The 18,763-nt window shown below is 40.0% G+C and overlaps 1 protein-coding gene across 10 annotated transcripts in view; it reads right to left on the reverse strand.

Moving 5' to 3' along the window:
- adgb (androglobin) overlaps positions 1 to 18,676 on the reverse strand; it is a 38,419-nt gene extending 19,743 nt beyond the window's left edge. For 5 of the 10 annotated variants that reach the window (XM_040017250.1, XM_040017251.1, XM_040017253.1 and 2 more), the window contains exons 1-13: positions 17,670 to 18,676; positions 17,296 to 17,455; positions 17,026 to 17,118; positions 15,881 to 15,952; positions 15,461 to 15,637; positions 13,855 to 13,994; positions 12,289 to 12,372; positions 9,705 to 9,877; positions 6,033 to 6,109; positions 4,137 to 4,311; positions 3,621 to 3,714; positions 2,987 to 3,137; positions 578 to 620 (exon numbers count right to left, since the gene is read on the reverse strand). In XM_040017250.1, the coding sequence (XP_039873184.1) occupies positions 578 to 620; positions 2,987 to 3,137; positions 3,621 to 3,714; positions 4,137 to 4,311; positions 6,033 to 6,109; positions 9,705 to 9,877; positions 12,289 to 12,372; positions 13,855 to 13,994; positions 15,461 to 15,637; positions 15,881 to 15,952; positions 17,026 to 17,118; positions 17,296 to 17,455; positions 17,670 to 17,740 (1,510 nt within the window). In that variant the 5' untranslated portion in view covers positions 17,741 to 18,676. Of the gene's footprint in view, positions 1 to 577; positions 621 to 2,986; positions 3,138 to 3,620; positions 3,715 to 4,136; positions 4,312 to 6,032; positions 6,110 to 9,704; positions 9,878 to 12,288; positions 12,373 to 13,854; positions 13,995 to 15,460; positions 15,640 to 15,880; positions 15,953 to 17,025; positions 17,119 to 17,295; positions 17,456 to 17,669 lie in introns of those variants that run through there. The other 5 variants (XM_040017257.1, XM_040017249.1, XM_040017254.1 and 2 more) reach the window with 5 other exon arrangements.
- Positions 18,677 to 18,763: the final 87 nt, after the last annotated feature.

The following is an 18,763-nucleotide window of genomic DNA, read 5'->3' on the forward strand; positions in this document are numbered from 1 at the left end:
CCCACTATCTCAATGCATCTCATAGACATATGCACACATCCCCAAAAAACACACACATGCACACCCATACACATACAAACAGTCTGCCCCCGAGCTCTACTTAAAGCGAGAGTCTGATCAGAAAGCTGAGGTGGCGAGGGCCACCGTCTCTGCTGTTGAGCAATGGTGGTCCGTTAACTCAAACTGCAGGTGTTACTAAGCAACTAAACGGGGGCAGAGAGGAGGCAGGGAATTGGCCGGTTGTCACAAAGCATAATTTCAGTCCTATCTTTTTCAAAACGTCTCGACCAACCGCTACAAGCACGGAGAGGACGATGGTTGGATTGGAGGCAAGAGATAAAAATACGTCTAATTACATTAATTGGGACTATGATGCACGGATGCCGTTCGAGTCAAACAGTAATGAAGACCTCCATAACATATGTCAACTGCATAAAAAACCCAGAAAAAACTGGAAAATAAGGGGCATTTGTTATTTGTGGCAGTCTAATATTTGACCTCGGGTAAAGCCATCTTATGTTGGGATTCAAAGACAGCTCGCATTAGGGGCCTGGTGTTGCAAAGGAACAGCTTTTACCATTGGAGATGTCATCACTGTTCTTCTTGTCCTCTGCAGTAACCTAAAGGGACAACGAGAGAGTGAAAAAAGAGAAAGTGAGAGAGGCATGAACTGTGTGTTGCTGACAGAGTAGCACTGGCAGAGATACGCCTCCACCCTCTAGTGATTCCATGCCAGCTGTGGTGTTGGGCCATTCTCACCCAACACTGAGACACGGTTTAATGTGACAGGGTCTGCCCCTCCCCCTGCTAAAAACACCAACAGGGAATACCAGCTCTAATTTACCCCGACTGTCAGTGACAGATGAGGAGTTATAATGTTGTTTAGTGTGTTGCTTCTCTGAGAGGGGATTTACTAAACAGTCCTGATTTCATGCTCATCTGGCCAGCACAATAAAGAAACATAGCTAATGAGTTATTATCATATGCTTCAAGTAGCATTATGTTTGGTGTGAGCAAGAAGGAAGATGCTGCTCTTTAAAAGAGCATTAGAGCTATCAAAGAGAAGTGCAAGAATTAGTACACCAATATCAGCTGGCTCCAACTTTCCTCCAGCCTCCCCACCTCCTTAAAAATTTTTTTTTTTTAAAATGTATTTCAAACAATGCTCCCCTCTGGGAAAATTCTGGTGAACGTCCAACAGTTTACTCAGCTCCGAAGAAGAATTATATATCTTCGTGTTGTGTAACTTCAAAGCAACCCCTGCCAAGACTCTCTGATGAGTCAGAGTGAGTGTGTGTGTCTCTGTATGTGAGTCACCACATATTTGAATAAGTACCCAGAGACCCAGACAGACGGAAAGAGGCATTGTGATTGGGAGGCACACTTGACCTCCTCTTCATCACTGTATAGCAACACTTTCCTGCTGCAAAAATGTCAGCGCGTATGTCAACGTGTCTTGTGTGCATAAAACTTTAAGCTTTCGAGCTCCAGTCTGTGGTAGGTCCTGTTCACTGACAGCACGGCACTTTGGTGCGCTGCTTGTTTTACCTGTGTAGACTAAGGAGATATTGAGACAGACACAATTTACACACAGGGCTCCTAGGAGTTTAGCTGCTGCTTTTGGCTTTTCAGCAATTTTCCACAAAAAAAATCACAGTCATGATGGGAGAAAGATGGCATTATCAAAAGCCACCCCACCGTTTTATTTTTGCACAGACAAATTAAAGCATTTCCAATGTACTCTTAACTAATTTAACATTCTCCCCCTGAGATAAACTGTAATTAGTGATGCAAACTGAAACTATGCAGGTGCTTAGTTGTTTAATGACTACCATACTCATATTAGAAGTTGAAACATAATGCTCTAACCCACACTACAGTTGAGAGAGTGGGGCATTTAGGGTATTACGCACATCATGTGAAGGCACCTTCTTCTCTCATAGAAATATAGAGCTGGATCAAAAAAAACCAAAAGAAAAAAAACCCTCTCATGTCATTTATAGTCTGTCAACACGTGACCCTGCCATGTGCTTGTCAAGAGCAGGAACACACACTTTGGATAAATGTGGCCCATGTGACACACACACACACACACGCCTGCACACACATCAAACGACACATCAAATTAGCATGTCCACACTGCCCTAACCTAACCGCTCTATAACTGGTCACAGTTACACAAGAGGGCGATTAATATGAACTCTATTTTTTCCCCTATGCTAGGAGTGAAGTGTAATAATGAAGCCCCCAGGAGACGCAGACACTGATGGCTCATCATCTAATTGCGCTGCTTTTTTCATCAGCACAGTACATGACCTCTCCCTGCATGAAACCCACGCATTCAGCTCACCACCACCACACACCAGAGATTCTCTCTTCCCCGCTTCCCAGTTTCTTGCCCCGCTTACATCTATTTCAGTGCAAATGTGACTCTGTTTATATTTTCTTATTTTTTTAGTTCCCCTAAATTTTTTTTAATTGAACAATACAGTTGTCCACCCTTTTTTTTTAGTCTTTGTTATCTTTGTTTCTGCCCTCTTCTCTTTGTCTGCATGTGTCTGCTACAATGAATCCCCACCCCCTGTTATTTCCCTTTTCTAGCTGGTTCTCTCTTTAGTGCAGATGTGCCCCTGGTCAGTAGTGGCCTGGCTGGGAGACAACAGAAGTGACTTTGAGACTGGGGGATGGCAGCCGTGTTGTCACTGACACACAGAACTACTCTGAATAGCCTTTGACCGCATACATGCAGGGCAGAGAGATGAGTGAGGCAACAGGAAAGCAATAAAATGAAGACATGACAAAGGGCAACAAATCTTTTTGCAGAAATAAAATAATGTCTTCATTCATTCCTTTTTTCGCATTCCAACAGGTCACAGATGCTTAAATTCTATTTGAGGGATAACAGCGGTTCTACAACGATGCTTTGTTTGCAAATATTTGTGAAATCTGAAAATATTTCGCCCTCGTGGACCATAATGCTATATACCTCCATTTTGTCAGTGCAGTTTGGTGAGTTAGTGGTGCATTCAGCCGCGTCAAGCTCAAGGCCTTCTTGATATTCAGTCTCCTCTTCCTCAGTAATGGAGACCAGAGGGGATCTGTGGGAACACTTCCTGGGAGTGTTTTGCTTGGTCTCTCTGACACATAAAGACACGTATTCAAGCACCAAGTTGTGTGCAAATGTAACATATCATAATCATACCATGCACAGATCTCATTGCATTCTATAATCTGCCATTTTTCTTTGTTGATACAAAAATATATAGTATTACGGTAGCAAAAGGAGCAAATCTCTAATCTTTACTCCACTGTGGGTTGTAAAACACAAAAGCAAAATTCCCATAGTTCACATTTCTCAATTACTACGAATGTATTCATAACAGAGAGTCGAGATGGTGGTTAAGTAAGATCGTAAAAAAAACAGGTGATAATGGTGTATTATGATAATGGTGTATTATGATAATGGCGATGTACTTTGTTGACCTCCATATGGAAGCTGTTATCATGCTTTCCTTTTTCTATAAAGAGGTCAGGCTCAGGTTACCTATAGACTACTGAAAGACATCAGAAAGGAGAGAAGAAAATGTTATTTATAAATTTATCAGTTTCAGTGTACGCACGGCTCTGGAACTGAGCCCCCGCTGCTCCTGGTACGGTAGGAGAGAAAAGGGCTGGCAACCTCAATGAACTGCTCTGGTTTTGACAAAGGGATCTCTACAAAAAAAGGGAGAGAGAAAAAACCTTTACATATCATGCCAGCACCGATTTTTCACACTCTGACTCTTTTTACTTCATTTTCTGTTTTTCACTCAGAGATCAGCTGATGTCAGATATGCCTGAGCCAGCAGCTATTTTCAAAACTGAAATAATGTAGCTGCCCTACTCCTATTTTCATTTCAGCATGCGGTGCTGCATGCCCTCTCTAGTGCAGGTTCTAAATCTCCTGCATTAACACTCACTTTTCGTTGGAGTCATATTTATTTATGACATTCACCTACACGCTATCGCATAATTTGTGCTTTTCTATTTGTTTGATATCCTCCCCTGCATACTCCTCCTGATTCTCCTTCACCGCCTTTTTTCCAAACTTAATTTTAACATCTTTCATTTCCTGTTTCAATCTTCCTCTAACTTACTCTTTGGTTCAGCAGTGACCAAGATCTCCTTGGGCTGACGGATGAGTTTCCAACGGGGCACAGGTGGAGGTTTGGGTGGTGACTCTAGCGGGCATGCGCGGGTACGAGTCAACAGGACAGCATGGCTGTGTAGCAAGGAGAGGCCATAACGACGTAGAAATTCAGAGGAATTAGCCTGCATAACCGACACACATACACAGAAATCATGCATGCAGGAGTCAACCATGAATATTTAAAAAATACTCTGGCAGATAATTAGAAACTGTTCTCCAATCAGGTTTAGGGGTGTATATAGTAAACATTTTTTTAATCTTTAACACCCACTGCATTTTAACAATATTGTGTGATTATCTAAGGTGTTAGTTTAAAAACATAGCGACATATTAGCATGGAGGACAGAATCATTCAGGCAATAAGTTCAGACACATCTGCCAAAATACATGAAAATACAGTATGTAAGGCAAAAACAGCAATTGCACAATTCTAATGAGCTTTAAAGTCAATATTTGGTATGATCACTTTTTTAAACATCATAGCCTGAACTCTCTTGGGAAAAATTTCTTTTCAGGAATAGTTCTCCAGGCTTCTTGAAGGACGTTTAAAGCTCTTCTTTGCATGTGTTTTGCTCCTTTCTCTGTCAAGATGATCCCACACTGCTTCAATAATGTGGAGGTACAGGCTCTGGGGAGGCCAATCCCTGACTGAGTTTCATTGCGTGTTTTTCCACCCAGGTATAATTACTGCAGTGGCAGTGTGCTTATGATTACTGTCCTGTTGACAATTGGAACCCCTGCCAATGAGCTATATAAGCACCAGTCCATTTATCATCAATTTTGAAAAGATCTCCGACACAACTGGCCCAAACCATGACAGAGACTCCAGTGTGTCAGTATGTTTTACAGATAACTGTAGACACTCACTGTCATGAACCCCACCATACATACTGATGGCATTTTAAATCAAAAATGTAAAATTTGGAAATTTTCCATCAGACCTGTTGCTACTGAATTTCAGTCCAGTTCTTGTGTAATTTGGCATACCTCAGCCCTTTGTGCTGTTTCCTTTTCTAGAGAATGGCTTCTTGACAGCCAGCTTTCCACCGAGACCATTTCTGATGAGCTTTCAAAGAACAGTAGATGGCTCAAGTAAAGGGTCTAGTGTGTCTCTCAGGTCCTGTCCCAGATCTTTGCTGGATATTACTTAAGCACAAGACTTTCAGATACTGTTCATTTGCTATAAATATTTTTCAGGCCCCAGATTTTTTAAGGATAAACTGCTAATTATGCTGAAATATGTCAGATTTTTTTATTTATTTGTTTTATGCCTGTCAAACTCTGTTATCATTCACATTTTTCAAAGATTAAGCTCAGGAAATGGGAACAAATTATGTGTTTTTGTGACAGACCACTTGTAACAAAGTGCCTAAAGATACCATTTGAAACTGGTTCTTTGCTAAGTTGTGTGGATACAACACTGGTTCATTCTGTGAATTAGGTGATTTTATTAATGCTTGAATGATTCATAGTTACATGTTAAGTGGGTTAACATACAAAAAACCTTTGGAGAGCCTGCAGAACTATTGCTCAGGAGCCTTTAGAAAATTACAGTTAAATAAATATAAAGAAATGAGTCTTGACTCAAGACACAGTACAGTATATGAAATCATTACATAAAATTTGTGTATATATACTTTAAACCTGTCACGATGTGCATGTTACAGTTACATCAGAATGTGAATTTGTATCCTCGCAAATTTGCACTAAATAGCTAACTACAATCTCTAGCAAGTGAAATCGAAATTTCATAGTTCCAAAAGTCTGAAGACTAAAAATTGCACATTATGAGTCAACATATATACGTGGTCAACATTTTAGAAGGAATATTAAAAAGACATACCATTTGGCGAAACCCAAAGGAACCGTTATGTAGTTGAAAAGGGTAGCAGGCAGCACAAACCACTATGTCAGGGTCTGCTGAGAAACACACGCAATGAACAATAACAGGTACAGTTAAACTGCATTGTCATAAGTGTTAATATACAACTAATTTTAGACTAAATGTGATTGATTCTAAATAGTAACATCAATATAGTGAAAGCGCCACACAACAATTAAATTAAATCCAACAAAAGAGAAAGCAGAGCTGACAAAAAATACCATACACAAAATAGCTTCCTACAACCCGTTTCACACCTCCTGCCTGGAATGGGGGTCCTACAGGCAGTTTGTGGTACGCTTTGGCTTTGTCCCAGTTTGCTGCTGGTTCGCGGCAGCACCTGCTCGCCAACACCTCTAAGGGGAGGGGGTCAACATGTGTACATGTGTCTTTATGTCTTTCTATGTGTCATTAGTGGGTCGGTGAGTGTAGGGCTGGTTATCGTCACTGATTTCTATAATCGATTCGATTCCGATTCACAAGGTCCCCATTCGATTCAATTTTGATTCAGACTGTTAGAAATATTATAATTCTGATCATTTATCAGTACATATCCATATTTTTATATCTATGTATAAAAACAAAGCTGACACGTGTGAGACTTCATCACAGGTGTGAGCATCACAGCAGATGCCTTTGTGTCAAAGTAACTGAGGATAAAACACAGAAAAACATGAAGGAAATTTCCCTGGTCTGGCTTTTTATAGCAGATAACCCCCTTAAAAATATTCTGCAGTGCATCAAAAACAGAAGAAAACCATGAATCAACATATGAACATTACCTGATGCTGCTGAAGTGAAGCAGAGCGAAGTTACAGAGGTTTTATTAGAGACACAGCCAAGCGTTTTGCAATTTGCCATGATTTTAAAAAGTTTAAATTTCTTTGGTATTAAACAGTCAAAATTAGGCTTTCTTGTTGGAAAAAGAAAAAAAAACAACAACAGGCCGATAGCACTGTACACAACACTAGACTGATGTTTAATAAGCAAGTGAATAATGAAGAAAACAGAGATTTGAGATGGCAAACTGTTCTTGAAGTACAATGAGAGAGAGAAAGAGCTGTGCAGGAAGTGTGATTTTATCGTGTGTTTAAACAGCAAAAGCAAGAGGGAATTAATGACAATGTTTATTAAATGTGAAGTGTAGCTTTGATCTAGCTTTGTGAGCTTTAACCTGAGATTCTGGCGTTTCTGGCAAAATACATTTATATTTAAAAATCGATTCAGGATTTAATTAATCAATATCACGTTATTCAAGCTAAAATCGATTTGAATCGGAAAATCATTTTTTAAACCTACTGCTAGGTGAGAGTGAGTGAGCGAACGGCCTGTATGAGTGTGTGTGTGCATGGCTGGAGCTCGCTGAGCCTTTGCCCCTGTGGGACATGGTCAACGCTCCCCACTGGAGGCTTCTCTGTTTGTTGGTTCCACGGTGCATGGCTGGATGTTCTGGTGTGGTCGTTGGCCCACTTCCTGGCTTGGACCTTCTCCTTGGGACCTGGATCTCAACTCGTGTAAGGATGGCCCGCCTCTAGCAGGGTCAACTTCCTGTTGCCTCTGGTCCTCTGGGACTCTCACCCTTTGGTCGTGTGGCCTTCCTCCGGGGATGTCGCGGAGAAGTGTGACCTTAAGTCTACGGTACTCTTGGGAGCTGTGGATTGCACGGTTGTCCTGGTATCAAGCCAGTCTGCCTCTGGCTCCTGGGGGCGTTATTGCGGCTTTACACCTTCATTATCAAGTACATTTGAGACAAAGACACAGATACTCCCACCCTCTCTCTCTCTCTCTCTCACATTCACACTATAAGAAGATTGTTGACCTATATATCTGTGTATTTTCTAATTTTTGTGTTCCACGTGCTGTATGTTTGTTTTTTCTTAGAGGTGCAGCAGTTGGCGATACATTGTGTATTTCTATTTGCACTCTATCCTTTTATTACATTTACCCCTATTTTCCCAGACTAGAAAGATTACATTAAAAAACACTATTGTCCTCCACAGGTATAAACAATGAGGCTATATTTAGGTTCTTTAGGGAGTTCTTCCCCCTTTAGTGCATCTTAAAAGTATATCATATAAGAGCACATGGGCCAGGAGACATGGAAAATCAATTTGGCCGACCATGGTGAAGAGTGATGGGAACACCGCCAGGCTAATATAAAGGCTACACATTAAAAATTGAAAAGAGAAGTTGTTGTCACATTGACTACTAATTTCTGCATTTCACTGGAATTTCACAGTAAGCACCAAAACAGCGAAATAGAAGAAACGTGTAGGGTCTTTTAGTGTTTGCATACGTAGAAAAGGACAATGCAGCAGATTTCCCTCAAGCAGAAAATGTTTTGTGAAGTAATACCACCTTCACATGCATGACATCACATTATGTTAATATGCAACACTTGAGTTATTCCAAACAAGTGAGACTGTAGCAGAGCACAGGGAACAGTCTACTGTCAGAAAGAGCAGGTGGGTGAATGTGAGAGCAAAACAAAGATAGATTTTAATTTATATAGAAGTTGAAAATAGCAAAACATCACAAAAGGATTTCTGAATTCAATACTCTGAATATTACATATGCAGGTTTTAATACAAGAGGAAGCTTTTCTTCCACATAATTACCTCATAATTACCTGTTTTGCCCCTTCACCTTTAATATGCAACACCAAGACCTTAGCTAATTTATCCACGCAATTAGCATTTTGAGCAAAGCATTTAAATGAACTGTACAGCCTTAAAAAGCATTGTATTTCTGCTATGGCCTGAAACGACTCCAAGCAACAAATACATTTGTGAGGACGTTTCACTTTTATCTTCCCACAGTTGACCGGGGAAGCTCTCCTGCCCTGCGGGAGCACCAAATAATTTACCCTTCTAAAGCTCCCTCTGCTGGTTTATTCATGGTCCACCATACACACATTAACCCTCTGCACTCCATAATATATGGGCGGCAGACCTCACAAAAGACAGGAAGTTATTCTTGATGCAACATGAAAGAGGCCCCAGGGCTGACAACGGAGTTCAGAAAGTTTGGCATTTTGAAGTACAGCAAAGTAGTGACTTTAGGTCTTAAGCCTGTCCTGTCCTAAAGTAAATCCCTAGACCAAAACTGTGATTGCTACAAGTTGGATTTCTTTAGCTCTATAAGCATTAACTCTATACTTGTGAACTTTTAAGCAGGACCTTCGTATTTAAATTAAGCAGACCTTCCTCTACCTCTCTACCAAGTTTCACGTAATTCAGTTTTGTCCTTTTTATGTCATTGTGGTGAGAAACAGACTGGCTTCTGGTGTGCCTTGGGAAAGGAAATATATATTGCATATAGCTGTTAATTCAGCAAAGGAAATGTAGACATGACATATAAATCCATTAATACAGCACAGTTACAAAGACACAGGACACAGAAATGATTCTAAAACCTTCTGCTGATAAATTAATTAACTGAGCAGCAAAGCAATTCTGTGCATACAAATTATGACAGTAATGGCTGACTGCATTGACTTACTCACTCAATTAAACGTGCAAGCAGAGTGTGTAATTGAGACAAAAGTTTGCAAGTATGTATAATTGCATAATTATTTGCCTCTTTGTGACTTTGTGTCTTACTTGTTGTGTCTAACTGAGGCACAATATCTACCTTTACATTGCTCTGACTCCAGTAGCTGATTCTTGCTGCTACTTAGGGTGGAATCCTTGACTTGAGCTGCATCTGTGGGCTCAGGCTTCGTCACTGGCAAACTGTCATCCAGGTGTTTAAATGTAGGAATGGAGTGTTGTAAGAAATCCCAAATTTCTCTCAAGTACACTGACCTGAAAGAGAGGTAAAGACAACATTATCAGGCTACAGCAGGTTATATAAGTTTCACTGTAATCACTTGTTAACTATCTGCCCCAAATAGAAAACATTTCACAATGTCACCAGTACCCTTAATGATGAGTTTTGACACCAGAGTATATATCAATAAAGATGTTGTTTGACAACCATTATACCATGCTCCCGCGTTTTTCCAAGGTTATCCTTTGTAAGGTCTATAGGTATAGATCATTTTCACTAATTTCTGATGCACACCCAGTCATTTTGTTCTGAAAGCAGGCCTGAAATATGTCTGAAACTGCTCAGCTCAGAAAAGTGAAACAAGGCTTAACCCTAGTAGTTGTGAGTTAAACCCTTTTTATTTGTAACTCATTCCAACTTTAAGTGTGTCTGATGTCAAATGAAGTACACTTTTGCTTAGTGTCTTTGTGACAACTGCAATTTCAGTTCCTCTGCCTATACTGTCCCTTTGTTTGCAATACAATAGGCTGTTGTATACACAGTCATGTGAAAAAGCAAGCATGCATCCAAAGGAAATTATTGACTTTTTCACTGATTCGGGGGTGGAGGTGGACGGGTGGGGGAGGTGGACTTGATACTACAGCCAGTACATGCAAGAAAACCCCTGAACATCTCACAAAGAAATGAATGAGCAAAAACAAAAGTCTGTAGTGTCGTTCAGGTATACCAGCTTCACCAGTCTGCACTTTCAAAGGTTTGGAAACAGGTGACGACTGGACAGAGCATGCAGGAGATGAACATGTGTCACCAACTCATTTCATTTGACTTCTCCATGCAATCAATTTCTCTATTCTTGCATGAGCTCAATCGGACATTACATCGACTTTGTACTGTGGAGCTTAAAGGAAAAGCCAAGTCCTTTAATGTCCGGTCCGAACGATTCTGAAGTTCTCATGCATAACTCAGTATGGTAATGTCTAGAAAGGTTAGGGCTGCAGTGCATGAATAAAAACAACTTGAGCTAATATTGCTAAGTGGCAGTATTAGCTGCACTAATATACAGTTACTTGTTATTAGTACAGGCAGAGAGGATGTAAATGTGTTATTTATTTTAGCGTTTTTGACCGTCTTTGTGTTTAGCAGTCTAATTGAATATTACAAGCAAAAGAAAGAAGCATCCTAAGGGTACTTTACAGTGTCACATAATATTTAACATAATGATATATTTATTTACTATGTTTATATTGTCAGAACTTCTACCTTGCAGTAACTGAGGTATATCAGATCCTATGTATTCTGTGTGGGCAAGTGCATAAGTAACTACAACTTCATGTTTCATTAATCTGTCTGAAACACAAACAAATGTCATGCTCATTTATTGCACGTGCTGATAAGATTCCCCAGGCGACCCACTAACAACAGCTAACCTGCTGAGCTACAGAGAATAACACTCCCTGGCTCCACCAACAAATACTGTTGCCCCATTAAAGCTCTATCACTGATGAGCTGCAGTTCTACACTGATATTACTCTCCCTCCAGTATACAACATATCTCCTTCCATCTCTGAGGACAGATGCAATTTTCTGCATTATTTTTGCCACAGACCTTAAACTATATAAAAAAAATTAAAAATATCAGCCCTGTTAACAAAGACACACAGTAAACGGAACATATATTCCATGTATATCCACTGGATACCTTATTAGTACACTTTGCCAGTACTGGATTCCCCGATTGCCTTCAAACATTCCTCTGAGATTTTGGTATTTACATCACAGCATCACAGCAGTTGCTACAGATTTACTGGCTGCTCATCCATGATCTGAATCTCCAGTTCCACCACACTCCCAAAGGTGCTCTATTGGATCTATTGACATCTGGTGACTGTGGAGGCCATTTGAGTGAAGTGAACTAACTGTCATGTTCACAAAACCAGTTTGAGATGATGCGAGGTTTGAGTCATGGCACATTACATAAAGTCATCGATGTAGTCAACAGCAATACTCAGGTGGCTGTTGTGTTTGAATGTCTAGGGGGCTTAAAGTTTGCCAAGACAATATCCTCCACACTGGATAGTTTCTCTTTTTTGGAGCACATGGTTGTGTGGGAAAATTCCAGTAGATCAGCAGTTTTTGAAATACATAGACCAGCTCATTTGGCACCAACAAATACGCCACGTTCAAAGTCATTTAAATAACCTTTCTTCCTCATTCTGATGCTAATTTTGAGCTAAATCAGGTCATCATGACCATATTGACATCCTTAAATGCAATGAGTGGCTGCCATGTGATTGGCTGACATACCTGTGTTAATGAGCAGTTGAACAGGTGTACTAATGAAGCATCCCGTCAGTGTATAATTTATTGAACAGAAAGTGACATAGAACATACAAAGCACATATCATACAATAGATCAAAAAGTATGGTCAACCATTTAAGTCCTTACTTTATAGGACGAGTTTCTGGAATCCAGCTGGTGAGGGTGTGGATAAAAGTGAACTGGTCCATCCCCCCGCAGACATCTGACAAACTGAGAAACAAACACATAAGAACTTTTTTTTCTTTGTTCAAAATATGCAACATACCAGATACAGCACTCAAACTACCATTTTTAGCACTGGCACTGTTCTCAAACAGATCATGTGAGGTGACGGTTTCAATGCGGAAAATAAGTGTTTAATGTGATTGGTGACAGGGTGGTTAAATCATGAGAATGCTGTTAACTGAGAAGAAATATTGAATGTGTCTTTCTGTTTTCAAACATAGTAAAGAACTGTGTGATTAGATTGAGTCATTAATTTCCGATCATGCTTTTGAATTACAGCTAATAGGACAACAAAGGTCATTGATACCTAGTAGTATTCTAAGAGTCACATTATCCTGACTTGGGCATTTTTATAGTATAGTTTTTTTTAATACATATCAAGAACACCGAAAATTTAGGTTCAGGCTACATTCAGCATTTTTAAATTTGCATTAGTTGGTAAACCTTGTAACTGCTCAAATAATTCTGAGGAGTGTGTGTGCAAGAATGTCTATATTAGGTATCCTTCTCACACAATTTTCGCTTGAAAGAGACAGCTGCCCTTGCTTTAATTGGTCCTTTTGGGAGTCCAGTCCACGTTCATACTATGTTCGAGTAAGTGAAATTCATAAAACTTGGTAATACCATAGTCTTTAATCCTGCCAAAAATCCTGCTCAGCACCAAAGTGAACGAGACCTCATATTCAGCTTTTCACAAAAAAATGACAAAAAGTTTTTCTGAAAAGCAGTAGCGAACACCTGAACAGGTAAATTAGACATTTATTATATTAAAACGTATGTCTTATAAATTATTCTTATTATTATGAGGAAGACTCTTTATTTTCTGCCCTAGCTGAAACATCTATGTCTCAACCTTCAAGCGACAACAGAACAGCCCCATCAGAGGCATGAACATTGTCTATTTGCCACCAAATTACACTGTCAAATTACACCCATGGCAAATACACAGGATAAGTCCTGGGAAGGTACAGCCAAGTCAGCAAATGGCACTCCGCAGGGGTTCTTGTGCATGTGTGTAAGCTTCAAATTTTTTCAACAAATGTGGGCAACACACATATGTTTGCCAGCTTAGAGATTAACGTCCTGAAACTAAGTTTCACAGTGAAAATTGGAAACATGAAAACATCTACAATGCACTTAGACGGGGAAATAACAAAAAACAAAGTGAGCAGATTTAATGACTTGCTCCATTTTTCACGCATATATAGTTTATCCCCATATATATTTATTGAAATAAATTAAAATTTAACACTGTACAGTAACCCTGCTGAAATTAGGTTTAGTGTACAGTCTTGGGGTGCATACTGTGTGATGTATTTTTACTGTGGCCTTATTCGCTGCTACTTACAAAAAACTCAAGGTCTGTTCTAAAGCAGCATTACATTAGGATTATAAATTATTTCCCCAGCTCCTTGGGGTAGTGCTAAAATACTTATAAAGTTTCTGTCTGAACATATCTTAACTCACTTTGTGTTTGCCACTTTAATTAGAGCTTTAGCCAGCAGCATTGGCCATAACTCTGACTGACAGGTAGAGGCAGGGAGAAGCAGGTTATTGTCCTCATCAAATGGCATAAAATCATCCACTAATATCTTCCTCCAACAACCCTGAAAAAAAGAAAGGAAGGAAAGAAAAGACAGTGGAAAAATAAAACGACGTAAAAAAATGAGTGCTCCTCAAATAAGAGGGCTAAACCATTGATTTGTGTTGTTTAGATGATTATCTGGCAGATTATTTTGTTATTTTATACAATAAACAACTTTTTTGGAGTTCCAACTTTTTTGGAACTGGGGTTACATCTTCAGGATAGGACAGCCTTTTGGTATTGCTGTCCCACATTTCTCCTTAGCATTTGCCATGATTATGCTTGTGTCTTAAGCCATTATCTGTGTTGTGGTCTATCTGGAGGCCATCTGAGGGAGTTTCACGCTGCTTAAGGAAACGCAGCAAAGCAGGTAATAATCACATCCGCAGTTCTCCTTATCTATCAGAACAGTGTACCCAAGTAATGCAAACCCACACAGAGGTCGAACGAATATACCATTTCTCACTTGCTCTACCCTTTTCTCGTCAAACCACTGCCCAGATAAGGACCGGTGGATGAAAATACAGTGCAATTGGGGAAATTATAGGACAGATCAAGAAAAGCAGGAATGGGAACGCAGTGTTGACAGGATCCATACGGAAAAATATAGGCACGGAACCACAAAGAATCAAGTGACTGAGAGAAAAGGAGCAGCCTTTAAGGAAAAACAGAGAAGGAAATGGGAAGAGGGTGATGGGGGCTGGGTGCTTAATGCCATCTCAACAACCATCTGCTAGCGTGCTAAGGTTGGCACGGGGACGGCTGCCTACAACCATGTCAGTCTTGTTTGTCAAGGCAAGAGTCACAGTGTCACAGTCACAGAACAATATCACTCTGTCTTTTTCACTCTCTTGTTGGCCCAAATTGTCTCTCCCTCTGAAAAGACACAAAGATGCAAGGTCTGCCATACAGAGATTCTAATGCAAGCCCTCAGACTGTGTTCCTGTGCGATGTTTTTAAACCTGTGAAGTCTTTACACTTACACATAATCAAACTGAACGACGCTATCATCCTCATAGGCTGTGCCTGCTCTCAGGGTTTTACTAAGTGTAGTTATCAAACTTGAGCTTTGCTCTGTGAGAAGCAGCTGACTCCTGTTAAGCCTTATCTATTCATCAGGCAATGTATGAAGCCCAGCCACTTTTGGCACAGCAGCGAGACTGATTGATTTGAGCTCTGAGAGGATAAGGCTTTCTCATCCCTTCCCCCCCTACATCCCCCATCAGTCCGCTACCACTCCCTACTCATGTGCTACATCCTGCAGTCTGTTGAAGAACGTATGACAATGTTTTGCAATCCAGCTATGCCTATTTTTAAAAGATTCATTAATAAACAGTTGCTGTAAAGCTGCGACTTCCTAAGCAGCGATAAGAGAATTTTCTAGTTCTGCATAAACGTCAAACCAAAGCAATTCTCACTAGTAAAAAGGGCTTCTTCCGAACCATACTCATGTCTGAGTATGTGTTTGCATTCTGTCTGGATCCTTACCATCCAGTAAAGTCTGATGATGTATTTGCCATAGCTGTTGAAAAGTGGCACATGACCATTCACCACCTTACACATAGAGTAGATGTGCCCCCAAGGTCTCCATCCCTCGTGCTCTGTAGATGGGCAGTTAAACTGCATCCAAAGAATGTGGATCCCGCTGACAATCCACCTCATCAGCTTCATGGAGCATGGAGCAGAGACAGGATGGAGAAGAGAGAGGAAAAACGGTCTGCATCCGTTAGCGAAACCCTCAATCATCTGATTTTTAATTCACAAAGGGCATTACATTTTCCCCCATATAATTTGTTTCTGTCAGTCAGACATCACTCTGCTGACATTGGAATTAGACTATCTGAGCACTGATGGATGACAGCTAACAACAAGTCAGTGTAAAGTAGAAAACAAATATTGAATACTAACCTCACTACAAAGCAGATGACAATTAGGGGAGACTAGGTCAAATGTCATTTGATTGTCAACGACAGTGGGAGTCTGAAATAAAGCAAAAGAGTTTTCACTGTAGGTAAATTATAAAAGACATTTATTCGCTTGAGAATCGTCACAGAAAACTCACAGAAAAAGCTGCAGTCAGGATAAAGTGTATAGTAGCATGTGTGCATAGCATTCATTGTAATAACATATCAGCATTACAATACTGCTGTCAAAGGTCACCAATTTAAAGTACACAAGAATGAGGGACCTACACAGTCAGCTCAACCCAGGGCCTAAACTGGTGTAACCTTACCATGACACTCCCAGAACTGTGTCTGCACTGAATATTTGACAACCAAGTTCATAGCTTCTACCATGTTACTAATTAAATATGGATAAATGGGTCAGCTGACTATGAGGCAGGCTGCAAGATAAAAAAAAAAAACGTTTTGTACAATTGCAAGCAACTCTAAGCAAGAACCAAATTTAAACCATATCCAAAAACAACGTTGCTAATCTAGTAATACTTTCTGTGGAAACAGACTGAAGACAGAATGCTGTAGAAGAGCTGCTGCCTCCATCTGCACGGCTGATGGCTTTTGTGATTCGGCTCTGCTCCTCTTTTATGAAATTAATTAAATGATTTTGACATCTTGAGTGAAAAGGCAGCATGTGACCTGGCAAGGACTAATACAAAAAACAGGAAGCCTGCAGTAATTGCTCAATACTGCACTAAGAAGGGGGTAACAGAAAAGTGGAGTGATGCAATTAAAACTTCATTGGAGGTGACTAGAGAGCATGTTTCCATAACTATATTTCACACTGTGTGGCACAGAAACACAGAAAGTTAAAACAGGTTTAGCCTGCCTTTTTTATTAGTAGATCTATCCTGTAGTCTAGAAAGTATCCAATAATGACAAATGGCCGAAAAGGCTAAAGGAAGTAGGAATTGTCTTAAAATTTCATGTGTAAACCTATTGCACGCATATTCTGGACCCTGTATATCATTGTTAACCTTGCAAGGTATATAAACATGAAATGAACTGCCGATGTCTAGGTGGAAAGCCCTTTTGTATAACAGCAGTCATCAGTGCAAAATCGAGGCGGGCAGGTAACAGAAGCATGAAGGTTACCTTGTCAACAATAAACTCTGCTGGGCGCTTCCAGGTGTGAACTTTCAAACACTGAGGCAGAAGAAGCTTTCCTTCGGGATCCTCAAAAAATGGCTGCATACAAAAGGGAACAAAGTGAATGTGAAGTACAGAAACCATAAATTAACACAACTTTACAATTTACGTAACCCTAGCTACACATATTACATATATTCTTTACAGTGTAGTTTGGGTAATGATAAATTAACTGATTATTTTAAAAAAAGTAAATATTGTCCTCTTCATATTTACAGCACTAGGACTCTTGGTTGGCTTGCCATCCTCAGGACCTCTGTTTGAGTCCCATTTCTCCCTGTTGACGTCTGCATCATTCCACTCGGGCCAAATGGGGACCCTGTATTTCCCCACACCTCCTAGGCTCTCAGAGGAAGTGGCTGCTAGAGACGCTGCTCTGAAATTATGACATACTTCATTTGTTCTGTGCGAGTTTTTAACAACACAGTTAACCAGCTCCACGATTTATTACATAAACCCAACCAGTTCCCTTTTACCCTCAGACAGCGAAAGAAATACTGTAAATACTAAAGTACATCTCTTCTTAAGTGGCTTAATGGTAGCTAACGCTAAAGCTAACTATGTCTCTCCTTTCATTACACTGAACTCACTCCGTCTGCCGGTCGGATAAAGAAACTTTGCTGGAAGATGACTCCTTTTTCTTTGGATGTGCCTTGGACATTATTGTGGCAAAGACGCGGGCAACTCACACAGTAAGAGAAGGAACCTCTAGAGGCGGCCTTTGTTTATCATCGTCTCTCTGTCTTTGTCAAAATGCTCTTGAAAGTTTATGCGTTGCTACGCAACCGAGCTGTAACGCGGGAGGGAGAGGCCTTGAACAGTTGCGTCTCTTGTTGCTATAGTGAAGGATGGACATATTTAAATTTTAAGCATCTTCCCATCTACCACAAGAAAGCGGTGTATATTTGATATATTAGAAGAATTCCTTAACATAAAATGAAATTAAAAGCATTACTACCAAAAACTACAGAATATGCTGCAGAGTTTCATAAGAGGAAGCAGACTGGAGTAGCAACAATGAAAGAAAATTACACTAGTGCTTGTAGGCTTAACAGCTGGCAGATCTCTGTGCTAGGTGTGTGGAAGAGCACAAGCTCTAGTAGTGAGAGAACCCTGTCTGATGACTATCACACACTGTTTTGTGAGGGGAGTCACATGGAGCACCCTGCACACACACACACACACACACACACGCTGTAGTTTTCACAAATACAGCTGTCGTCAGTGCTTTGAATTACTTAAAGGTAAGTTTAACACAATGGGTATAGTGTTTTCTAAAATGTGGTATATATAGTTTTCAAAATTAGTGTTAATAAAGCACTTCTGATCAACAATTGCAGTGTGTATTTCCTATGAAGAGATCCAAGTCCTCACAAGCATTAGCATTAGTGCTTGTGCTCATAATGCTAATATGAAATTTGTTACTAGGAGAATATTCCCAGCTCAGCCATGCTTGAATTTCTACATGCCAATAAAAGCAGGGTATTAATATAATAAGGAATAGTTATACTGCTATGATCTTTTAGGTATACGGATCGGAATACGTTTACTAATTCATACAATCTACCAGCAGATTATGCAACATGATTGATTGATTGGTAATAAAAGATTGGTAATGTACACTGTCCTTTTCTTGTTACATATGTATAGAGTTCCGATAAACACATTTAATCAATTCATACAG

This window comes from Simochromis diagramma, unplaced genomic scaffold, assembly GCF_900408965.1.
Source record: "Simochromis diagramma unplaced genomic scaffold, fSimDia1.1 OVJJ01000802.1, whole genome shotgun sequence".
NCBI lineage: Eukaryota > Metazoa > Chordata > Actinopteri > Cichliformes > Cichlidae > Simochromis > Simochromis diagramma.